The sequence below is a fragment of the Vombatus ursinus genome, unplaced genomic scaffold (genome assembly GCF_900497805.2).
Source record: "Vombatus ursinus unplaced genomic scaffold, bare-nosed wombat genome assembly UNPS02009975.1, whole genome shotgun sequence".
NCBI lineage: Eukaryota > Metazoa > Chordata > Mammalia > Diprotodontia > Vombatidae > Vombatus > Vombatus ursinus.
Genome location: NW_020949753.1, coordinates 1,842,022 through 1,860,374, shown reverse-complemented (window position 1 = coordinate 1,860,374; position 18,353 = coordinate 1,842,022). Strand labels below are relative to the sequence as shown.

Below are 18,353 nucleotides of genomic sequence, written 5' to 3'. Positions count from 1 at the left end.
TGTGGTCATAAGATCACAGGTTCCTCATTCCTAGAAGACTTTGAATTATCCCTAAAAATGAAAATATATGTATATATATATATATATATACACATATATATAATTCATTAAACCTCACTTTTCAATTAGGGACCCTTGGAATGTATAAATTGTTTCTTATCCTCTGCCTGCAGAAATGAGCACCTGCCAGGATGTCCCTTTAGGAGGGAGATCTCATCATAGATTCCTTGGTCATTAGCTCTGTATTTCAGCTGCATTTGGTTAGAGCCCTGTCTTCTTCTGCATGTGTGGAAATCTTCTACATTGCTTTTGTCCAAGAGAAAACAGAGAGAGTTCCAAGAATCTTAAATATGAAAGAATAGTGTGTGTGTATATAACAGCTAGTAAAACTCCTCCAAAAGCATGCATTTTTCCTTGGACTTTATGTTGAATTATGACTGGCAAGTACTTGCAACGGAATAAAAATACTGGGCGGGGGGGAAGCAGATCTAACAGTTTTCTGCCAGTATGGAAGACGTAGGACCAGGAGCACTGTGTGTATAAGGAATGACACCTTAATGTCATTTTATCCTGCTATCTTTCAACTATTGTCATTTGAATTCAGACATTAATAGTCAGAAATTCCATTCTTATATTTTGTTAGGTGTTTTGAAAAGATCTGTGAGGACTTGAAGGTAAAGTAATGGTAACTACAAGGTTAGTTTTTACTGGAAAATAATCCCCAACTGAAGACTATCCTCTTACTCTAGGTGTGGTTGAGGCATTTAGCTTTTCATGTTACAAAAGGAAGATAATAGAATGTACTTACCTGCTTTCCAGGAGGCATTGAGAAATTTAGTAAGAGGCAGCTGTCCTTTCAGGAAAAGATGCTATAAAATGTTAAACACCGTTATGTGTAGCACGTGGTGTATGTGTGTGGATGAGTGGGGGTGTGTGTGACTAGATTTCCTGTTAACATAAAGTGTAATACACTCAGGCTGAAAATTTACAGAAGGGTAAAATGGATATGGCTATAAAATGGTGGCTTTTGTGAGCAGCAGTACCCTATGGTTTGAAATGGAGAGTCCTACATGCCTTGTTTCCATGCTCATTTTCCCCTTCTTTCCTTTTGCTGTTCAGCTTCGTTTGGGATGCTCCTTCTATTACTTTCCTCTTCTACTTTATTCTGTATCATAAAATACACATCATGCATTCCTCTCCCTATGTTTTTCACTTCTCTAATTTTTTTCTTTTCTCTTCTCAATTGATAACATGAGACATATTCATCTGTTTCTGAATTTTAAAATGAAAAATCATCCCCTTACCAGTTTCCACCAGCATGGGCAATGTCAACCAGCAAAAGCAAGCAAGTGAAGGCTTACTCACCTGATCTCTATTGTCATCACTTCTGAGTGCCTTGGTTTACTCACTGGTGTGGAGTGATACCAGGGGCTTACTTATTCACTTTAAATCTTTTGATTAAAATATACTTTGTGAATGCCAAGTATAATGGTGAACAGTCTGCTTCCACATGAAAACTCAATGGATTAGAGTTCAAACTAACAATAGAAAATATGAAGTAATAGGAAAGACATTCAATGAAGCCAAAATAAAGAAGCTACCTGGCCTCTAGCCATATAGACAAATGACTTTTGGATAATTCTCCATGATTTGAGCTTTTAATGATATTTAAAGAATCTTAGCCACACACAAAAAAAAAGATAATACAGATTAAAAAGACCTGAGGCCATTTTATTGCTTACTTTAATGACCCATGGGAGAAACAGTTGAAATGTTATGTCTACTGTGCCCAAGACACGACCCTTGGGGTGGTCATCCCAAGACCAAATGTTTACTTCAGTTCCACCTTGTGGTTTACACCATTAGAAATAACTGAGAGGTGTGAATTCATCCCTAGACATAAATGCAGGAGCACAGTCTTAAGAATAACCATATCAAGATAAGCTTCAGGAAGAGAAGAAATGATGCGCTTCCACTTCAGTTTGTAATCAAACCCCATAAAATCTATAAAAAGTAAAATCTATGTGTCCATCTCCTTTTGGTTTGGATTATGAAGTCCTAGAGGGAAATAGCCGTCATTGTGAGTTCTGCACATGCTATTAAATGCATTATGGGAGTTTAAGAATTATTCATCAGTTACTGAATGATAGTAAGCAAACCATGGGGAGGTGAGGGGAGGAGGAGAGGAGAACAACTGTGTAATCTGCAATAGTAATAACCAGTAAAAATGAAAGTTAAGTCACCTCATAGTCTCTATGTAAGAAATGATGAGTTTGTCTAACCAATGCCTAACTTCCTCACGTGAACAGTAATAGTAGAACATAGAACAACTGTCTGATGTTGGTTTTGTAGGGAACCGAGTCTGGACGTGTGCTTTAATCAGTGTAGGGAATTCTTATTGTGGAACCTTTGTCCACTAATGCAGTATTGGCACCTCGTTTGTAAGTGTAATGGGCCAACCCTCAACTCTGCTCCACTGGGGCATCTACCAGGGAGCTGAGCATGTGTTCTTCCTCTGGGGGTTGGATATGAGCTCTGGCTCAGTTCTGCAGGACTAGGGCTTTGGGATAATAGTCTGATCCCTTTCTGGTCCCGGTGACTGGGAGGGCTGTGTCAGAGAGTTGCCTGGGCTACTGAGGGTTTAAGTGACAGGCTCATGTTTACATGGCTGTTAAGTGTCAGAGGTAAGACTTAGACCGATGTATTCCTGTCCCTGCCACTGGTCTCTAGCTTAGCCCTTCTGCCTTTTAAGGCAGCAAATAAGCTGAAAATCTAGAAAAGAATAGTATAAATAAAGCAAGTGATTCAGGAACATTGAGTTTTAAGAACATTGTGTGTTAAGGTGTACACAGTATCACAGGTTTATTTACTCTTGGGGTTTCATTCTGGCCCTATATGAACTTGAGCCTACTGCTTTTCATAACAAGTTTGACTGTGATTCACCTTGAAAGCTTATGTGGACAGCTGCCCAACCATCTGCTGTGGCAATGCCCCGTTTCCACTCTTCTTGGGAGACCAAGAAGAGATGGACTGTAGTTGGCAGCAGAGGCGATCTCTTCCCTACCCTGCTCTGTGTGTGGGAGTGGGGGAAGGTTTGGGGGGGAGTGGAGTGAGGAGTAAAAGAATAGAAAGCTGGGCGACCGATGACCTGAAAACAGTTACCTTTAACACGAACCTCATAGCTATTTACTTGAGAAAAACGATTTCTTACCTCTTGTGTAGTGTGATTTCTGTTAATTGGGTAAATAATCACAGTTAGAAAATGTAACTGACTCCTTAACTTTCTCTTTTAAAACATAGGAGCCACAGCTGCAGCCCGGAAGGAGGTGATTAGGAACAAGATCCGTGCAATAGGCAAGATGGCGAGAGTGTTCTCAGTTCTGAGGTGGGATCACTTGCTTTTTACTCTCTGTTTCCTTATTGGGTTTTTACATTTGGTTCTCAACCATTTTGAGTCTGAGGATCCTTCTTGAAGACTTAAAAAAAAATTAATAGAGTCCAAATGATAGTAATTGTAGACGTTGGCACAAGACCCATGATTTTATTCTGTTCAAGCTTTCAATCAAGCCCCACAAAATCCATTGTAAGTGAAATATCTGGGGCCCACCTCCCTCTGGTTTGGATTGATTCATGGGAATTCCCAGATGGAGGAACTCCCTCCATCAATAAAAACTGGTTAAATTATTTGCCCAGGACACAAAGCTCAGTATGTTTTAGAGGTAGAACTTGAACACAGGCTTTATGGCCAGTCCCCTCCACTCTGTCTACCATGCTGCTTATCAGTTGTTATATCATTAATATTTCTTAATTGAGAAAATGAATGATGACAAAAAAACCAATGAATTCAGGGCAGCTACTTGGTACAGCAGAGAGAGCACTGGGCTTGGAATCAAGAAGATTTATCTTCATAAGTTCAAATCTGGCCTCAGATACTCATTAGCTATGTGATCCTGGGCAAGTCACTTAATCCTATTTGCCTCAGTTTCTCATCTATAAAATAAGCTAGAGAAAGGAATGGCAAAGTACTCCAGCATCTTTGCCAAGAAAACCCCAACTAGGGTAAAAGTCAGACACAACTGGAATACCACTATGAATTAAATAATGCTTTTTACTAAATTTTTATTTTACTGAACACATGGATAGAGCATTGGACCTGAAGTCAGAAGCTCCTATGTCTGAATCCTTAGACACTTAGGCACTTATTAGCTGTGTGACCCTGGGCAAGTCACTTAACCACGGTGCCTCAGTTTCCTCATCTTTAAAATTGAGATAATCATAGCACCTAACAGCCAAGGTAGTTATGAGGGGGAAAAGGAGATAATATTTGTAAAATGTTTCGCAACCTTAAAGCACTATATAAATGCTAGCCATTATTTGGAAAGTCATAATATACATACTCATGAGACATTTGTTCAGTTTGCCGAAGATATCTTTGCTTATTTATTATGCTGAATCATGCTGCCTATTTTTTTAGAGCTAAATCAAGATATAAATGCCAATGCTCAGGACACGTGGATTAAAGCCCTCATGGTGTCCTCAGCCCACAGATTAAGAACCCCTGCCTAATGAACTCAGCACTTAATAAATACGTTTTAATGTTTTAACACCATTGTTTCAACAAAAGTTATAAAAAAACATGCTTTTATTTTGAATAATGTGCTTTAAACCTGCACTAACCATTTCTTGCTCCTCTAGTTAAACTGATGTTTTATAAGTACTTTCTAGAGTAAAAGGTCCAATATTAACCATGGCAAAAAGTTGACTTCTTGGGGAATGAGTCATTTTGCATTTTAATTTCATTTGTCAGAGGCTTTAGACTCCAGAGCTGGCAAAAGGTTAAGCCTCGACAGCCCATAAATGGGAAACTCTCAGTACCCATCTTTCCTCTCTGTTGGAGTGTACCAAGGGCTAGATTTAAAAAAAAAAAAAAAAAAGAAAGAAAAGAAAAGAAAGCCTCAGATCCCTTTAACTAAAATTCCAGAAAATGAACAGCAATACTTTGAAGCCGTAATCTATATTATTCCAATAAATCTTTGAGAAGAATAACAAGTGACTATCTAATATTTTAGAAAATGTCTATCTAATGTTTCATATTTAAAAGAGTATGAAAAACCTCCTTTTGTTATTAAACAGAGATTTTTCAAACTCTCTTTAAGACTCCAGGAAAAAAATGACCTTCCTGAAGGTGATGACAAATTTCTTCACTTAAGGCAGTACTCTGTTCCTAATTAATGCAACTTAACTTTAATCTCCTCAAGAGATTTTTGTTTTTTAAGTTGGAAGGGTGTATTTGAGCATGTGACTTTTATAATCAGTTTTCAATGATCTGTTGTGATGAGGAACCGAAGAGGCTAGAGAAAGAAAAAAATCTTACCCATATTGTATAATCTCAAATACTAAATTTAGCCAAAAGCTCTCTGATTTTGCCTCCAGACCTTTCTCTCATACTACAGAAGAGTAGGTCCAGTGACTGGTTCTTTTCTTCTCTCTTGGCTAATCCTTTCTTGTTCCACCAACAATGAGAGGAATGTGCTGAAGGTCTCCAGGCTACATTACACAAAGGCATAGCAAGACCCAAGTCTGACTTTGAGACCAGCTCTCGCTATCCACTGTGCGGCACTGCCTCATAGGCTATGTAATACCTGCAAATAAATGGTCAACGTCCCTGGAAGACCCAAACACTGATAACAAAAGTTCGCATTTCTATAATATTTAAAATATTATAAAATATTTAAAATATATAACATATATTATATATAATATGTAATATATATATATTATAAAATATTAAAATATTTAAAATATTTACTGAAAGCTTTCCCCACGACCACCCTGTGAAGTAGGCAGCATAATTATTATTGTCCCTGTTTTACAGATGAGGAAACCGATATGGGAAGTGATTCGTCACGTAGATAGTGTCATTTGTTAAATAAGAAAAAAAAACATTTCAGTTGGAGGATGATGCAGAAATACAGTGTCAACTCATGCAGCTATACTATTTCAAAAATTTTTTCATGATCCCCCATATCTGATCCTAGTATTCCTAAGGTTCAGATCCTTTCTCTCAGGTACTTTCCCATCTGCTCTTACAATCTCTACTCACTGACCTCCATACCTAACCTGACATAGGCTCAGCTCAGCATGCCCAGAACAGAGCTCCTGATGCTCTCACCATTAAACCCAACCATTCTCCAACCTCTTCATTGAAGTCAAGGGTTCCACTACTCTTTTGGCCACCCAAATTTTCAACCTCAGAGTTATCTTCAGTTAGCTCATCCTTCTTGCTCCCTTTCCCAACACACTTATTCCATCAGTTGCTAAGTATTGCTGATTTCATCTCCTAAATAGCTCTTCCTTCTATTCATTTCAATCTATTTACATAGCCACCATCCTACTTTCTTTTTTCCCAAGGCAATCTGGATTAAGTGACTTGCCCAGGGTAGTAAGTGTTAAGTGTCTGAAGCTGGATTTGAACTCAAGTCCTCCTGACTTTAGGGCTGGTGCTCTGTCCACCTAGATGCCCTCACCATCTTACTTTCAACCCTTATCACTTTTTTTCTAAACCGTTGCAACAGCCTCCAAATTAGACTTCCAATTTCTAATTTTTTTCCTTCAATACAATCCACCCTCCATATAGTTGCCAAAATAATCTATGCACAGTACAAGTTTTACCATGCCATATGCCTGATAAAGAATCCTTTATGGTTCCCAATTGCCTTTCGGGAAAATTTGACATTTAAAGTCTCTCTTTCCCCTTCACACATGCTCCATTCCAGTCAAAATGGCCTACTTGCTTTTTCCAATCCCAACATCTCTTTCCTGCCTTGTTGCTGGAATGCATTCCCTCATTGTCTCCCCTGCTTCAAGGTTTAATTTATGTGTTCCTCCCTACAGAAGCCTTATCTATTCCCCCTCATTATTAGAGTTCAAACAGTAAGTCAATAAACTCTTATTTTACTAGGCCCCGATGATACAAATACAAATAATGCCTCTGTCCTAACTAAGGGTGCTTACATTCTACTAAGGAAATACAATACTTATTGGGAGTGGTGTCCAGGGAAGACAGTGTAGCCAGTCACAGGGGGCATTAGATCATTATCACTTTTCCAGTAGCAGTATGATATTGGTGTGGTCATTGCTTCTTGTGTAAGAGCAAAGACCACAGTTGGGAAAAGCAGATGGTAGACCATTCATACTGGCTAGGCCCTAGTGTCCCAGTGCCTTGGAGGATAAAATAATCCAGAGTCTGAAGTCAATAGATAGAGAGGGTATAGGTGATGATTTACTCACTGCCCTCCTCCACTATCCAGACAACTTGTCACCAGGGCTGATCTGAAAGTTAAAATCTTCCCCCATCATGGCAGTGATAGGAATGTGTACGGTCAGAAAAAGCAATGGACTTTGAGTCAGAAGACCCAGGTTCAAATCATAGTTGGGCCATCAGTAGGACCTTAACCTCGCTGGCCTCAGTTTCCTCAGCTACAAAATAAGGGAGTTGAAGGCCCAAAGGTCCCTTCCAGCTCTCAGTCTATAATCTCGGGTTGCTATGGGTGACCCTGCCCCATCACCCACCCTCCGCTGTCCCGGTCCATACTCTGTGTTCTCTATCTGAAGGCACACTCATCTGCAATAATGATGATTAGGTGCTACGATCATATGAGCGACTTCCAAATCAACACCCGAACACATTCTCTTTCTAGAGCTTCTTCTTTTTTCTGTAGAAAGCAAGAAAGAGGAGGAAAAATTAAAAGAGAGGTGATGGATTTGTCTTCTTTGTCCCCCTCCAGAGAGGAGAGTGAGAGTGTGCTGACTCTGAAAGGCCTGACTCCCACGGGAATGCTTCCCAGCGGGGTGCTCTCCGGAGGAAAACAAACCCTGCAGAGCGGTAAGCAGGCCCCGCCGGTGTGTCTGTCTGAATGTCACCCTGCCCCCAGCAGCAGCAGGATCCAAAATGTGGTTTTTTCTAAAGGCTGAGGGAAACAAAAACAAAAACAAAAAAACAACAAAAAACAAAACATGACTTTCCTTAAAAAAGAACTTCTCAAACCCTCCAAGACAAACACTGGGTCCTTACTCCTCCTCAGGAGGCGTTCCTTTCACCTTGGTCCTCAGTTCATCACAGCCCTCCCTGATGCCAAGAGAACCCTCGTCCCAGAGGCCTGCCGATGGGAGAAAGCCAGGGTTCGGCATTCTGATCTGCAGCATCTAGCTATCTCTCCCCAGTGACTGGGTTTCCGCTTGACACTTTCAAAAAAGAGAGAAATTCAGACCTAGCTATCAAATGGCCATAAAACTATTCTTTTCCTCATTTTGGTCATAGCAGCCTGTGCAACTTAGATTTTAAATGAATTAATTAGCCAAAACAAAGCAATGAGTGTGTGTGTGTGTGTGTATATATATATATATATATACACACATATACATTTTAAATTGTCACTGCATGGATTGGTGGTTTGGCAGAATTAATCTTTCAGCTCTATCAAAATGGTCCATCCAGCTGTAGGTGTAGACAGAGCCTAAAATCCACCCCTGAGTACAGCTGTTGTGGCTGACTTTAAATGATCACATTAAAAAAAAAAAAAAAGGTTTTTACTCTCTATTTGAATAAAAAGTGGCCAATGGCCAGTGTGTTTCCACTGCATAAGCACACCATTTAGGGACTAGACAAACACAAAACCATTTTTTTTATATTCAAGTTGTGATGTAAATTGCATGACAATCATAACATTTATGTGCATTGCCTCTAGGTCCCAGTACCTGGGTGAGAATATGTGGTTTTACTCTCTATTCTTCAATTTAGAATTTGTATTATTATTGATAATTGTTATCATCATGCTTGGATGACAGAGTTGTTATTATTATTTTTGTTATTATGCTATTAATTAGAACCTGGAAAGGAGGGGAAAAGAAAAAGTTACACTGGCACCACAGTCTCGGCCTCTTGCTTATTTTCCTTTCTTCCCTGGGGCTCTCTTTCTCTTTTTCTTTTTTTTTCTTTTCTTTTCTTTTCTTTTTTTTCAATTTCTGCTCTCTTAACCAACAAGATACGGGTATTCTGATGGTTAAGTTTTTTTTAGTGATGTGTGAGCCGAGCAAAAAATAATGTTCAACTTTGTCAAGGCAATAACATTTATTAGGCACCTGCTGTGTTCCACAGCACCGTGCCAAAGGCTGGGAAATCCAAAGAAAGACAAAAAACAGTCTCTGCTCTCAAGGAGCTCAGACTAATGGGGGAAACAACACACAATCCATAACAGACAAGCAAGAGAGATACAGGATAGAGTGCAGGTGATTGCAGAGGGACGGCACTAGCATTACTTAGTAAGTCATGTAAGGAGGTAGATGTACCAAGAAGCATGTCTCAGCTCTCTGCATGGGCAGGGCGCTATTACTCTAGCTGTGCTTTATTGCCTAATTCCTTTTGATTTACGTGTGAATTTGGTCTTAGGGCAATCCAGTTGTTCTCCTACTCAAAGACAAAAACTGTTAATGCATGTAGCAAAAATACATAGTGTTATAGCAGCAAATTACCCTCTAATTTATTGCTCAAAAGAATTATTCTAATGATTTTAAAAAACCCACAAAACCTCTCACACCGCAGTATTCTTGCCCAGTAGAACATTACTGTACATGCATCATTAATTTGCGCAAAGTGTACAGCAACCAAATTTGCTGAAATCTACATGATTTCTGTTAAACACATTTGGAGAAATAACATACACATTACCAAAAAAAAAATGTCCAGTGATTTCCACAGGGTACATTGAATGGGGGACATTATTTATTTCTGGGTGATAGTGCTGGTGTAGTTCCAAAGTTTTATCTTCATACTTAACATAAGTTTTTATGATAATTCTTTGTTTTATTTTGTTTCCAGATTTTCACCTTCATTTTTCACTCAAGTTACTGCATTCTTTTAAATATGTTCTTTTATTTAATCCATTGGTTTGCTGTATTTATTATTATTATTGTTATTATTATTTTGGATGACCAAAAGAGACATTTTTGAGGAAAGTGCTTTTGGTCTTGAGCATATATGCTTTTTAATTTGGATTTTAAGCCATAACCAGAATCATAAATTCAAGATTCATTTTCTTCTGATCCCTTGATTTTCAGGAAAGGGCTGTGGGGCTTCTCAACAGGAAAGAAAACATAAACAGCTAAGCTGACCACTTTTCTTGCCAACCGATGTCATGGGCACTCTAGAACTTTGCAAGCCAAGACTGAAAGGAAAAAATGCAAATGAAAGTTTGGGGATAGAATTTTAATACTAAAACTTGGTGGAAGTAAAGGATTTTTTTTTTTTTGCATTTCCTATAATTAAGGCAAATCAGTTATCATGGGAGGTGGGGTAAATAGAATGAATACTATATGTGTGATTAGGGATCCGGGTAGGGTCCCTTCCCATTATAAAAATTGCAGCTGTAGCTTGGAGTTCTTCCTATATAACATTCTGGGGCTGACAGAATAGCTAGTTTCCTTAAAATGCTGCTATAATCATCTGTGCCCCTTAATTTTTGAATCTCTTATGTTGTTGTTGTTGTTGTTTTATAATGATGCTGTCCTAATAATGGAAAGTGGTTATGTTCCTAGCTAACAATAAGGAACAAACTGTTAACATGATTTTTCCCCAGTTTATATATATTTTTTCCTAAGGGTTGGGTGTGATTTCTCTTTGGAAGAGGGTGGGGGTTCAAAAGCTCAGGGAAAACAAGTATATGAATAACTATGACAAATTGTGTGTCCTTTTTTTCTTTTTCCCCTAAGTCTATATTCCACTATCAAAAGTTGCCAAAATTTACTTCAAGGTTGTGTATACATGGCTTTAGGCCACAGCTTCTAGGTCCCTACCTTTTGTTTGGGGTTTTAAATATGTAAATAAATTAATTCATTCTCACTAAAAAAAAAACTGAAGGATTTTTGTTGATCAGATATACATTTTAGGGGACTGTCTTTTTTTTTTTTCTCTTAAAAAATACCTTGCTCCCCTCCCCTGGAAAAGAAAGAAAAACCAACTTTCACAACTTTTCTTAAAGGTTAATGATTTGAAAATTCTCCAAAAAGTAAGATCCCAAAGTAATTTTAGTTGCGTAGGTCCACCTGGAGACAAAACTGATTTCGTTTTTGTAGCTTCTCTGTGTTGTCCTCTGTGCTGGATTCCAGCCCTTACAGTAACCTCAGTTTATTAGCTCCTTTTGCTCTTCACTGACTTGTTCTCAGAATTACCAATCCTCTGCTCATTTTTCTCATTCGTTTTGCACCCCCTTTCTTCTCTTCAGCTACTGTTGAGGCCATTGAGGCTGATGAAGGTAAATTGGCCAGTCCCCTTTCTGTTGTGCCTACAACAGATAAGGGCTCTGCTGGGTGTATTCATTTCTTTCTTTCTCTCTTTCTTTTTGCTGTAGCTTGTACAGAGTGTGTGGGTGTTGGGCTAACAGTTGTGGCTCAGTATTAACCGATATGTTCTTGCTTTAAAGGGGAAAGTGTCTTTTCTATGGTTTGTTTTTCTTTTTCTTAAAGTTCTGATGTTCTAATTTGTGTACATTTTACCCAATATCATAACATGAAAAGGAAAAAAAAAGATGCATGACTGACGTGGGGTGGGAGCTATGGCAGCTAATAGTAAATGTTCATCTCACACATACCTGAAAAGCCTTATTCTTAGGGTGGAACCATGGTCCTCCTTCAAATCAATTTTTTTTCATCCAGACATGATCTAAAAAAAGAAGGTGAGAAAACAGTTAAACACAGACTTCAGAGGATTCTAGTCAAAAGTTCATTGAAACGGTGCTTCGTTGATGTTTATTTCTGCTGGTCATATCAGACGGTAACCTATGGGATAGTTATAGTAGCAGAACAATTAGCACCAGCCAAATCTTAGAGAAAGACCAAAGAGGTCTAGCTGCCGTGGAAGAAGATTATTACTGAAGAAAATCAACCAAGGATCATTTATTGAGGGCCCACTCCATGCAAGGCACTGAGCCAGGTACTGTGAGGGACACCAAAAGAGACCAAATACAGACCCCTCTTCCAGGAGTTTTAGGAAAACCAAGCTTGCTGCTTGACGTATTGCTGTGATTTAATCTAGGATTCTTTAAATACTAAAGGATCTATTTTTTTTTACCGAAATACATTTTAACATATTTATGTTATATGAAGAAATTTGAGAGAAGAATTTAAAGTTCCCCTTTAAAACAAATTCTCCAGTTGTATTTTGTTCTTGCAAGATGACTTTTTTTTTCTTTTCCCCCAAATTGTGTAGTTATAGTCCCTTGGTACGATGTAAAAATGTTACTTTAGACGCTTTGAATTTGGTAACAATTTTGAAACAGTGGGAAAAAAAAAATGATAGCATAGTAAGAGAAAATACAACTGCTTCCTAAATAGCAGTCCATAAGCTGCTATTTATGTGGGAATTCTCTATTCCTAATGGCAAATTCTAATCTGCAGTGTGCATTCTCGTTAATAGTTTGGCTGTTTTCTGTGGTTTCTGTGACTCTGTGTCGTGTTAAGTATACTACCAATGTAAATTGCTAATACTCATTGTCTGACCAGCAACTACAGCAGAGCACATTCTTCATCACTAGGAGAGATGTTAAACCCATTTGGAACCCAAAACTTGAATATGGAGCCCCATTCCAGGACTAAACATTTTTCAAGTTTTATCTTTAATTGCCACAAACGTTGGTTGGCTACTATATATAACCCAAGGGTTCCACTTTTACTACCTCAAATAACAAAATTATTTGATAAGTTACAATTGCTATGGAAGTTTGTCTTTTTTCATAAAAGTGCAAAAGTATTCACAGTAGTTTAGCAAAAGAGTAGATCCACTTAATATCATCCTTAAATAATTTGTGTAGGCTTCAAGTTGGGGGCTCATTAGACATCTTTGCTTTCACATGATTTATTTCTAAATTAAAGAAGAATTGAGAAGCTTTGCTATGGGCCTTGGTCTTTCCTCATTTCCCCATCTTCCTCTCACAATTGACTAATCACCATTATGCTTTACCAGTTTAAAAAAAATGTAAATATGTACCATCTACTCTATTGAACTTTGAAACAAATATCTGTTTCCATATTTTCTTACTTCTGGAAGGGTACTGCATATTTGCATAGGAAAATTGAAAAAAAAAAGTCAGCCTAAGGTGCTTTTCTTACTGTCATGTCCAACCTGAGTGGGATAATGGTATCCAGAATTCTTCTTTAAGAGATTCATGGAACAGCGTAGCCCAAGTCAGCATTGGTGATTGGCCCTTGGTTATCTGGCATGTTCTTCACAGGATTTAGAACAAACTGACGTCATTGGCTCCCCATTAAATATTTTGAAGTTTAGTTCCCTGGCTGATTTCCTCATTCCCATGACTTATCAGTTATATTTGTACAAATACCTTATCTTCATGCACAGGATCAGGGAAAGTAGACTTAATTGATTTGGATAAAACCAAATCGAATTCTTTAGGTTTATGCCAAGAGCTGTTGATGGTATTTCCTCCTCTATTTTCCTTAGTTTCAAAATACCCTTGTTTAGAAATCCTCTTAGAAATAGGTTGTTTTGGGTTTATTTTTCCCCCCTTCAAATCAGGTGGTAATGGATACCTGATGACATCAGTTTGGACTGTTCACATCACTGCTGAAGGGCAGGCTTTTTTTTTCTTCTTTTTTTCTACTCATTGATTTGATTGATCTCGGTTTTTATGAGGTTTCCTTTCACTCTGTCAGCCCAGTCCACTTTGCCAAAATTAAGCAGGGAAAATAGCTGAATAGTTTCATTCTTCTCCATTTCCCAATGAGCTATGGCTGTTTAGCCAAGATTTCTTTCTGGGATGTCAAGGGCAGGCCCAAGAGTGATTTCTTTCACAGTTCTCCCTCTCCTCTGCTCTAGACTCTTCCCAGTTTTGCTCAGTCTTGCTCTCTCACAGAAGGAGGAATCCTATTGCATTCATAGGCACTACTTTAACACAACTGAGGGGAGGTGGGGTAGAGAAAGGAGAAAGATTTTCTTTTGAGTCTGGAGCTTTTCACACCATGCCAAACGATGTGGACAATCATTGCTGTGCTTTACGACTGTTCCTGACGGCCAATCTTACTTACCTGTCCACTCCAGAGTTCTCTGAGCTGAACTCATGAAGACAAGAAAAAAAATGTTTACAGTTTGACTTGTTCAAGAGGACACTTTGGTTGGCAAGAGACATTGGCTGTTTTCAAACCCTTAAGTTTTCTCCCGGTATGGTAAGGAGTCTGTCGTGTCGTCTTCAGGTCCTGTCACTTTGTTCTCCACTAAAGGAATCCTTCCCTCACTGAACAATCGATAAGTGATATGCTATGTCATGGGGTCCTTTCATTTTCCTTGGACTAACTCTCCTGTTTTTTTCTTAATGATCTTCTGTTTAGCGATCAAAGGATTTTCACCGCAACATAAGATCACTAGCTTCGAAGAGGCCAAGGGCCTAGACCGAATTAATGAGAGGATGCCTCCTCGCAGAGATGCAATGCCCTCTGATGCCAACCTTAACTCCATCAACAAGGCTATCTCTTCAGAGACAAATGGCACTGACAGCAATCGCAGTAATAGCAGCAATATTCAGTGACCACTTCCCGTTCACTTTTCTTTCTTTTTCTTCTTTTTCCTTCCTTCCTTCTTTCTTTTCTTTCTTTCTTTCTTTTTTTCTTTTGGAGCTGCAGGGCATGATGGGGATTACTGCATATCAGCAGTGGGATAGTCTTGCCTCTTATTGTAGCTTACTTGCTCTGGGGGCCAGGTGTTGGATTCAGTTTACAATATCCGCTAGAAAACGAGATAGTAAACTACATTTTGGTGGATATGGGGTGGGGGCGGTAAACACCTCCTTAGGATAGGCCTTTAAACATTGCCTATTAAAACAAACAAACAAGCAAAAGAATGCTAAGGCTGGTGTGTATCGCGAAGTGAAGAGAACGAACATGTTTTCCTATTGCATTGGGAAGTCCTAGATAGGTTATGGAAAGGCCTCTTATGATGTTACTGGATATGAAAACTTTGTCTAATTTCTTACTCTATTGTACGTTTACAGTTGCAGCACTAAAAATGGATGACATCAAACATTTTTAACAAAACGATGTACAAACTAAATAAGGACTATTTATTGATAATGTTTTGCTACTCTTGTCAGACAATGGCTATAAACTGAATTAGGCAGTCTTAAAAAAAAGGAAAAAAAAAGAATGTTGAGAATTTGTTAAAAATGCCAAAAAAAAAAAGGACAGTTTAATTTTGTACAGATTATGCTTACCTCAGGTTTCTTTAGTGTGCTTGAATGCCCTTCTTTCAATATTACACTTATCTTACTCATTTGGCAATGAATATCTTTTGTTTTTTCCCTTCAAGTTTAAAAAACTGGAATAATTACATCTATCTTTTTTTTTTTGCTGTTTATATTTAGGTTTTTTTTTTGGTAAATCAAATCTTGGTTGTGGCTTGCTGAATTTAAATATTTATGAGTGGTGCATTTTTAAGTATAGTGAACAAGACACAATATTAAGTGCAGTGCAAAGCATCTATATTCTGTAAAAATCTGCCTATGCATGTTTTTTAAGAAAAAAAAAATGGCTATATAGGCCTGTATGGGACTGCAATGCGCTTAGTGGTCTGACTTATACTGGAAATGTATGTATACTGGCGTACTTTATATTCTCTAAAAAATGCTTAATGCCTTTGAAATTTTGTAATCAAAAAAAGCTTTGAAAAAATCTAAAGGGGAGAGTATTCTTAAAAGTTTTTAACATAAGCTTGTCAGTGCACATATAGATGGTTAGCATGTTTAGCAAACCTTGTGAAATTTAAATAAGTTTGTAGTTACATGTGAAACTTAAATGCATGGTAACTGTTAATGTCATAATGGTTTAGTCATTTTGTTCTGTTCCGTCATGTGCCACCAGATGTGTAATTTTTTCACTTTTTTCCCTTTGTATATCAGTTAATGGGTTACAACTGGTTCATTCTGAAAACAACACCACAACAGTCCATTGATATTTTTTAACAAATGTATAAGTGCCCAAGTAATTCACTACAGCCTAAAGCCTTGCCTTTGTAATTTGACTTCTAAAATGTTGGCAATCAAAGCATGCACTTGTAACAATGAAAAAAGCATTTTATATTACTACTCAATAAAAATGTGCATGAGCTTAAAGAACTCTCCTCCTGTCCACTGAGTCTCTCCTGAAGGTCTTTGTGTATACACCCACCATGTGTCCTCCCAGGTATTGGGCCCACTACCAAGCATCCCCCATTTTAGTTGGAGCAGGCTGCCTGGGGCCTGGTGGGTGCAGTGCATGCTTTCATTATACCACCTGAGTGGCGTATTGTCCCACTCTAAAAAGAAAGAAATCTGTTTAGAAAAACAAGACCCAGAGGCTCCTCTGAATGTGGCAGCTGATCATGAATCCATGATTGTTTGTTTGTTTGTTTGTTTTTTTTCAAATTAAAAAAAACAAATCAATTTGCTATCAGGTTGTTGCAGTTGTATTGGATTCCGTGACCCCTAAAACAGAAAAGAGTGAATTGGCACTTTCCTTCTCAGAAGAAAAAGTTGTCCCTGTATTGGTAGGAAATTGCTATACTGGCACTTTGGCTAATCATCTAAGGATTTATGATCAAATTTCAATTTTTGTTCCTAATATCGTTCATTTCCAGCATTCTTTGTTTATACAATATATACAGTATACCCATCGCATTAAAGTAATCAGAACATGGCACTTATTATTCATAATGTACCAAGATCTGACATGTTACAAACATATTCTTTGCTCATACCCAGCTTAATTTGCTGAATTCAGAAAACCATTTTCCCCCTGTTGAAAATTTCTCTTGACTCAAAAATGACATCCACAGAAAATATTTAGATGCAGCTTTCTAGAACAGTATGAAAGCAATGATGCTGATGGTACCACGATGTTTCTTTTCCTCCATTTTAGCTACAGAGAAAATATCATGAAAAATGAGAAGAAAAAAAAAACTCTTTTCTTTCCTCTTTCGTTCTTTTCCTTTAAAAATTGTGCTTGAGGCAATATGGCATAGAAATAAACATTTGACATTAAAAACAAAAGAAGCAGTTGATGTGAGTATTGCTTGGTCTTTGGGGGCAGCATTTAGGAAAGAAAGGGCCATACACAATAGATACGATGTTAACTGGACTTTGAGAAAAGAGATTGGTAGAACTGAAGTTATTTCTCCAAAATTGAGAGCTCCTGCCCTATAGAGGATGTAGAGTTTCAGAGACGCTTGTACTAATGAGCTCTTGGGAAATGGATTTGCAGAGTCCAAGGTTTCTACACACGCAAATGGGGAGGTTAAGGGCAGAGGGTTCAGGCACCCATCCTGGGTTGAGGGAAAGCATGCATATTTCTGTTTTATCTAGCCTTTCTTAGGACTGGGAGCAAGGAATGTCCACTGATTTTTCAGCCCACATTTTTTTTTCACCATTATCCTTTCCTATGTCTTATAAACAAAGAAAAAGAGACAGGACAGGATGGGTGGAAAATTCAATTCAGTTTAAATCAAAGTTCCTGCTTCATATGGGGTACTGTTCTAGGTACTTTGGATACAAAGATACACAAATATCTGTCAGTCTCTTTCCTTTAAGGGGTTTGAAATCTTAATGGGAAGGAGAGGAAGAAAGAAACATGTTCATAAATAACTGCAATCCAAGGTAGGAAGTGATAAAATGTATGGGAGAGGTCAAATTGAGAGAGGAAATAATTATTTCTACATAGGGAGCTCTGGAAAGGCCACATGTGGCTGGGCCTTGAAAGATAAAAATATCAACAAACAGAGCGTGGGAGAGGCAGACCAAGGTGGAAGGTACAAATGAACAGTGGTAGGTATGGACAAGATAAGGTTAATGAAATACATTTATTTGTCTTTTCTTTCCCCTCCATTGATGTAATAAAGGAAACTACATAAGCAGTGGACATATCTTCTGTTGGACTCAATCAATCAATAAACATTTATTAAATACCTACAATGTGCTAGGCACTGTACTAAGTGCTGGGGATACAAAAAGAGGCAAAAGATGATCTCCACCCTCAAGAACTTACAATCTAATGGGAGACACAACATGAAATCAAATATATACAAAGAAACTATATACAGGATAAATAGGAAATAATTAACAGAAGGAAGGCACTGGAATTAAGAGGAGTTAAGGAAGACTACCTATAGAAGGTGGGATTTCAGTTGGGATTTAGGGGAAACCAAGGAAGTCAGTTGTCAGAGTAGACAAGCATTTATGAAACTCCCACTAGTGCCAGGCAGTGCCCTAGATACTGGTGATATAAAGACAAAAATGAAATATTTCCAGTACTCCAGGGGATTA

General features: G+C 38.1%; 1 protein-coding gene across 1 annotated transcript in view; it reads left to right on the top strand.

Annotated features, from left to right (window-relative positions):
- PPP3CA (protein phosphatase 3 catalytic subunit alpha) overlaps positions 1–17,087 on the top strand; it is a 381,077-nt gene extending 363,990 nt beyond the window's left edge. Inside the window, exons 11-13 of the mRNA XM_027853359.1 lie at positions 3,301–3,385; positions 7,788–7,885; positions 14,395–17,087. Of these exons, the coding sequence (XP_027709160.1) occupies positions 3,301–3,385; positions 7,788–7,885; positions 14,395–14,591 (380 nt within the window). The 3' untranslated portion in view covers positions 14,592–17,087. The remainder of the gene's footprint in view (positions 1–3,300; positions 3,386–7,787; positions 7,886–14,394) is intronic.
- The last annotated feature ends 1,266 nt before the right edge of the window (positions 17,088–18,353 follow it).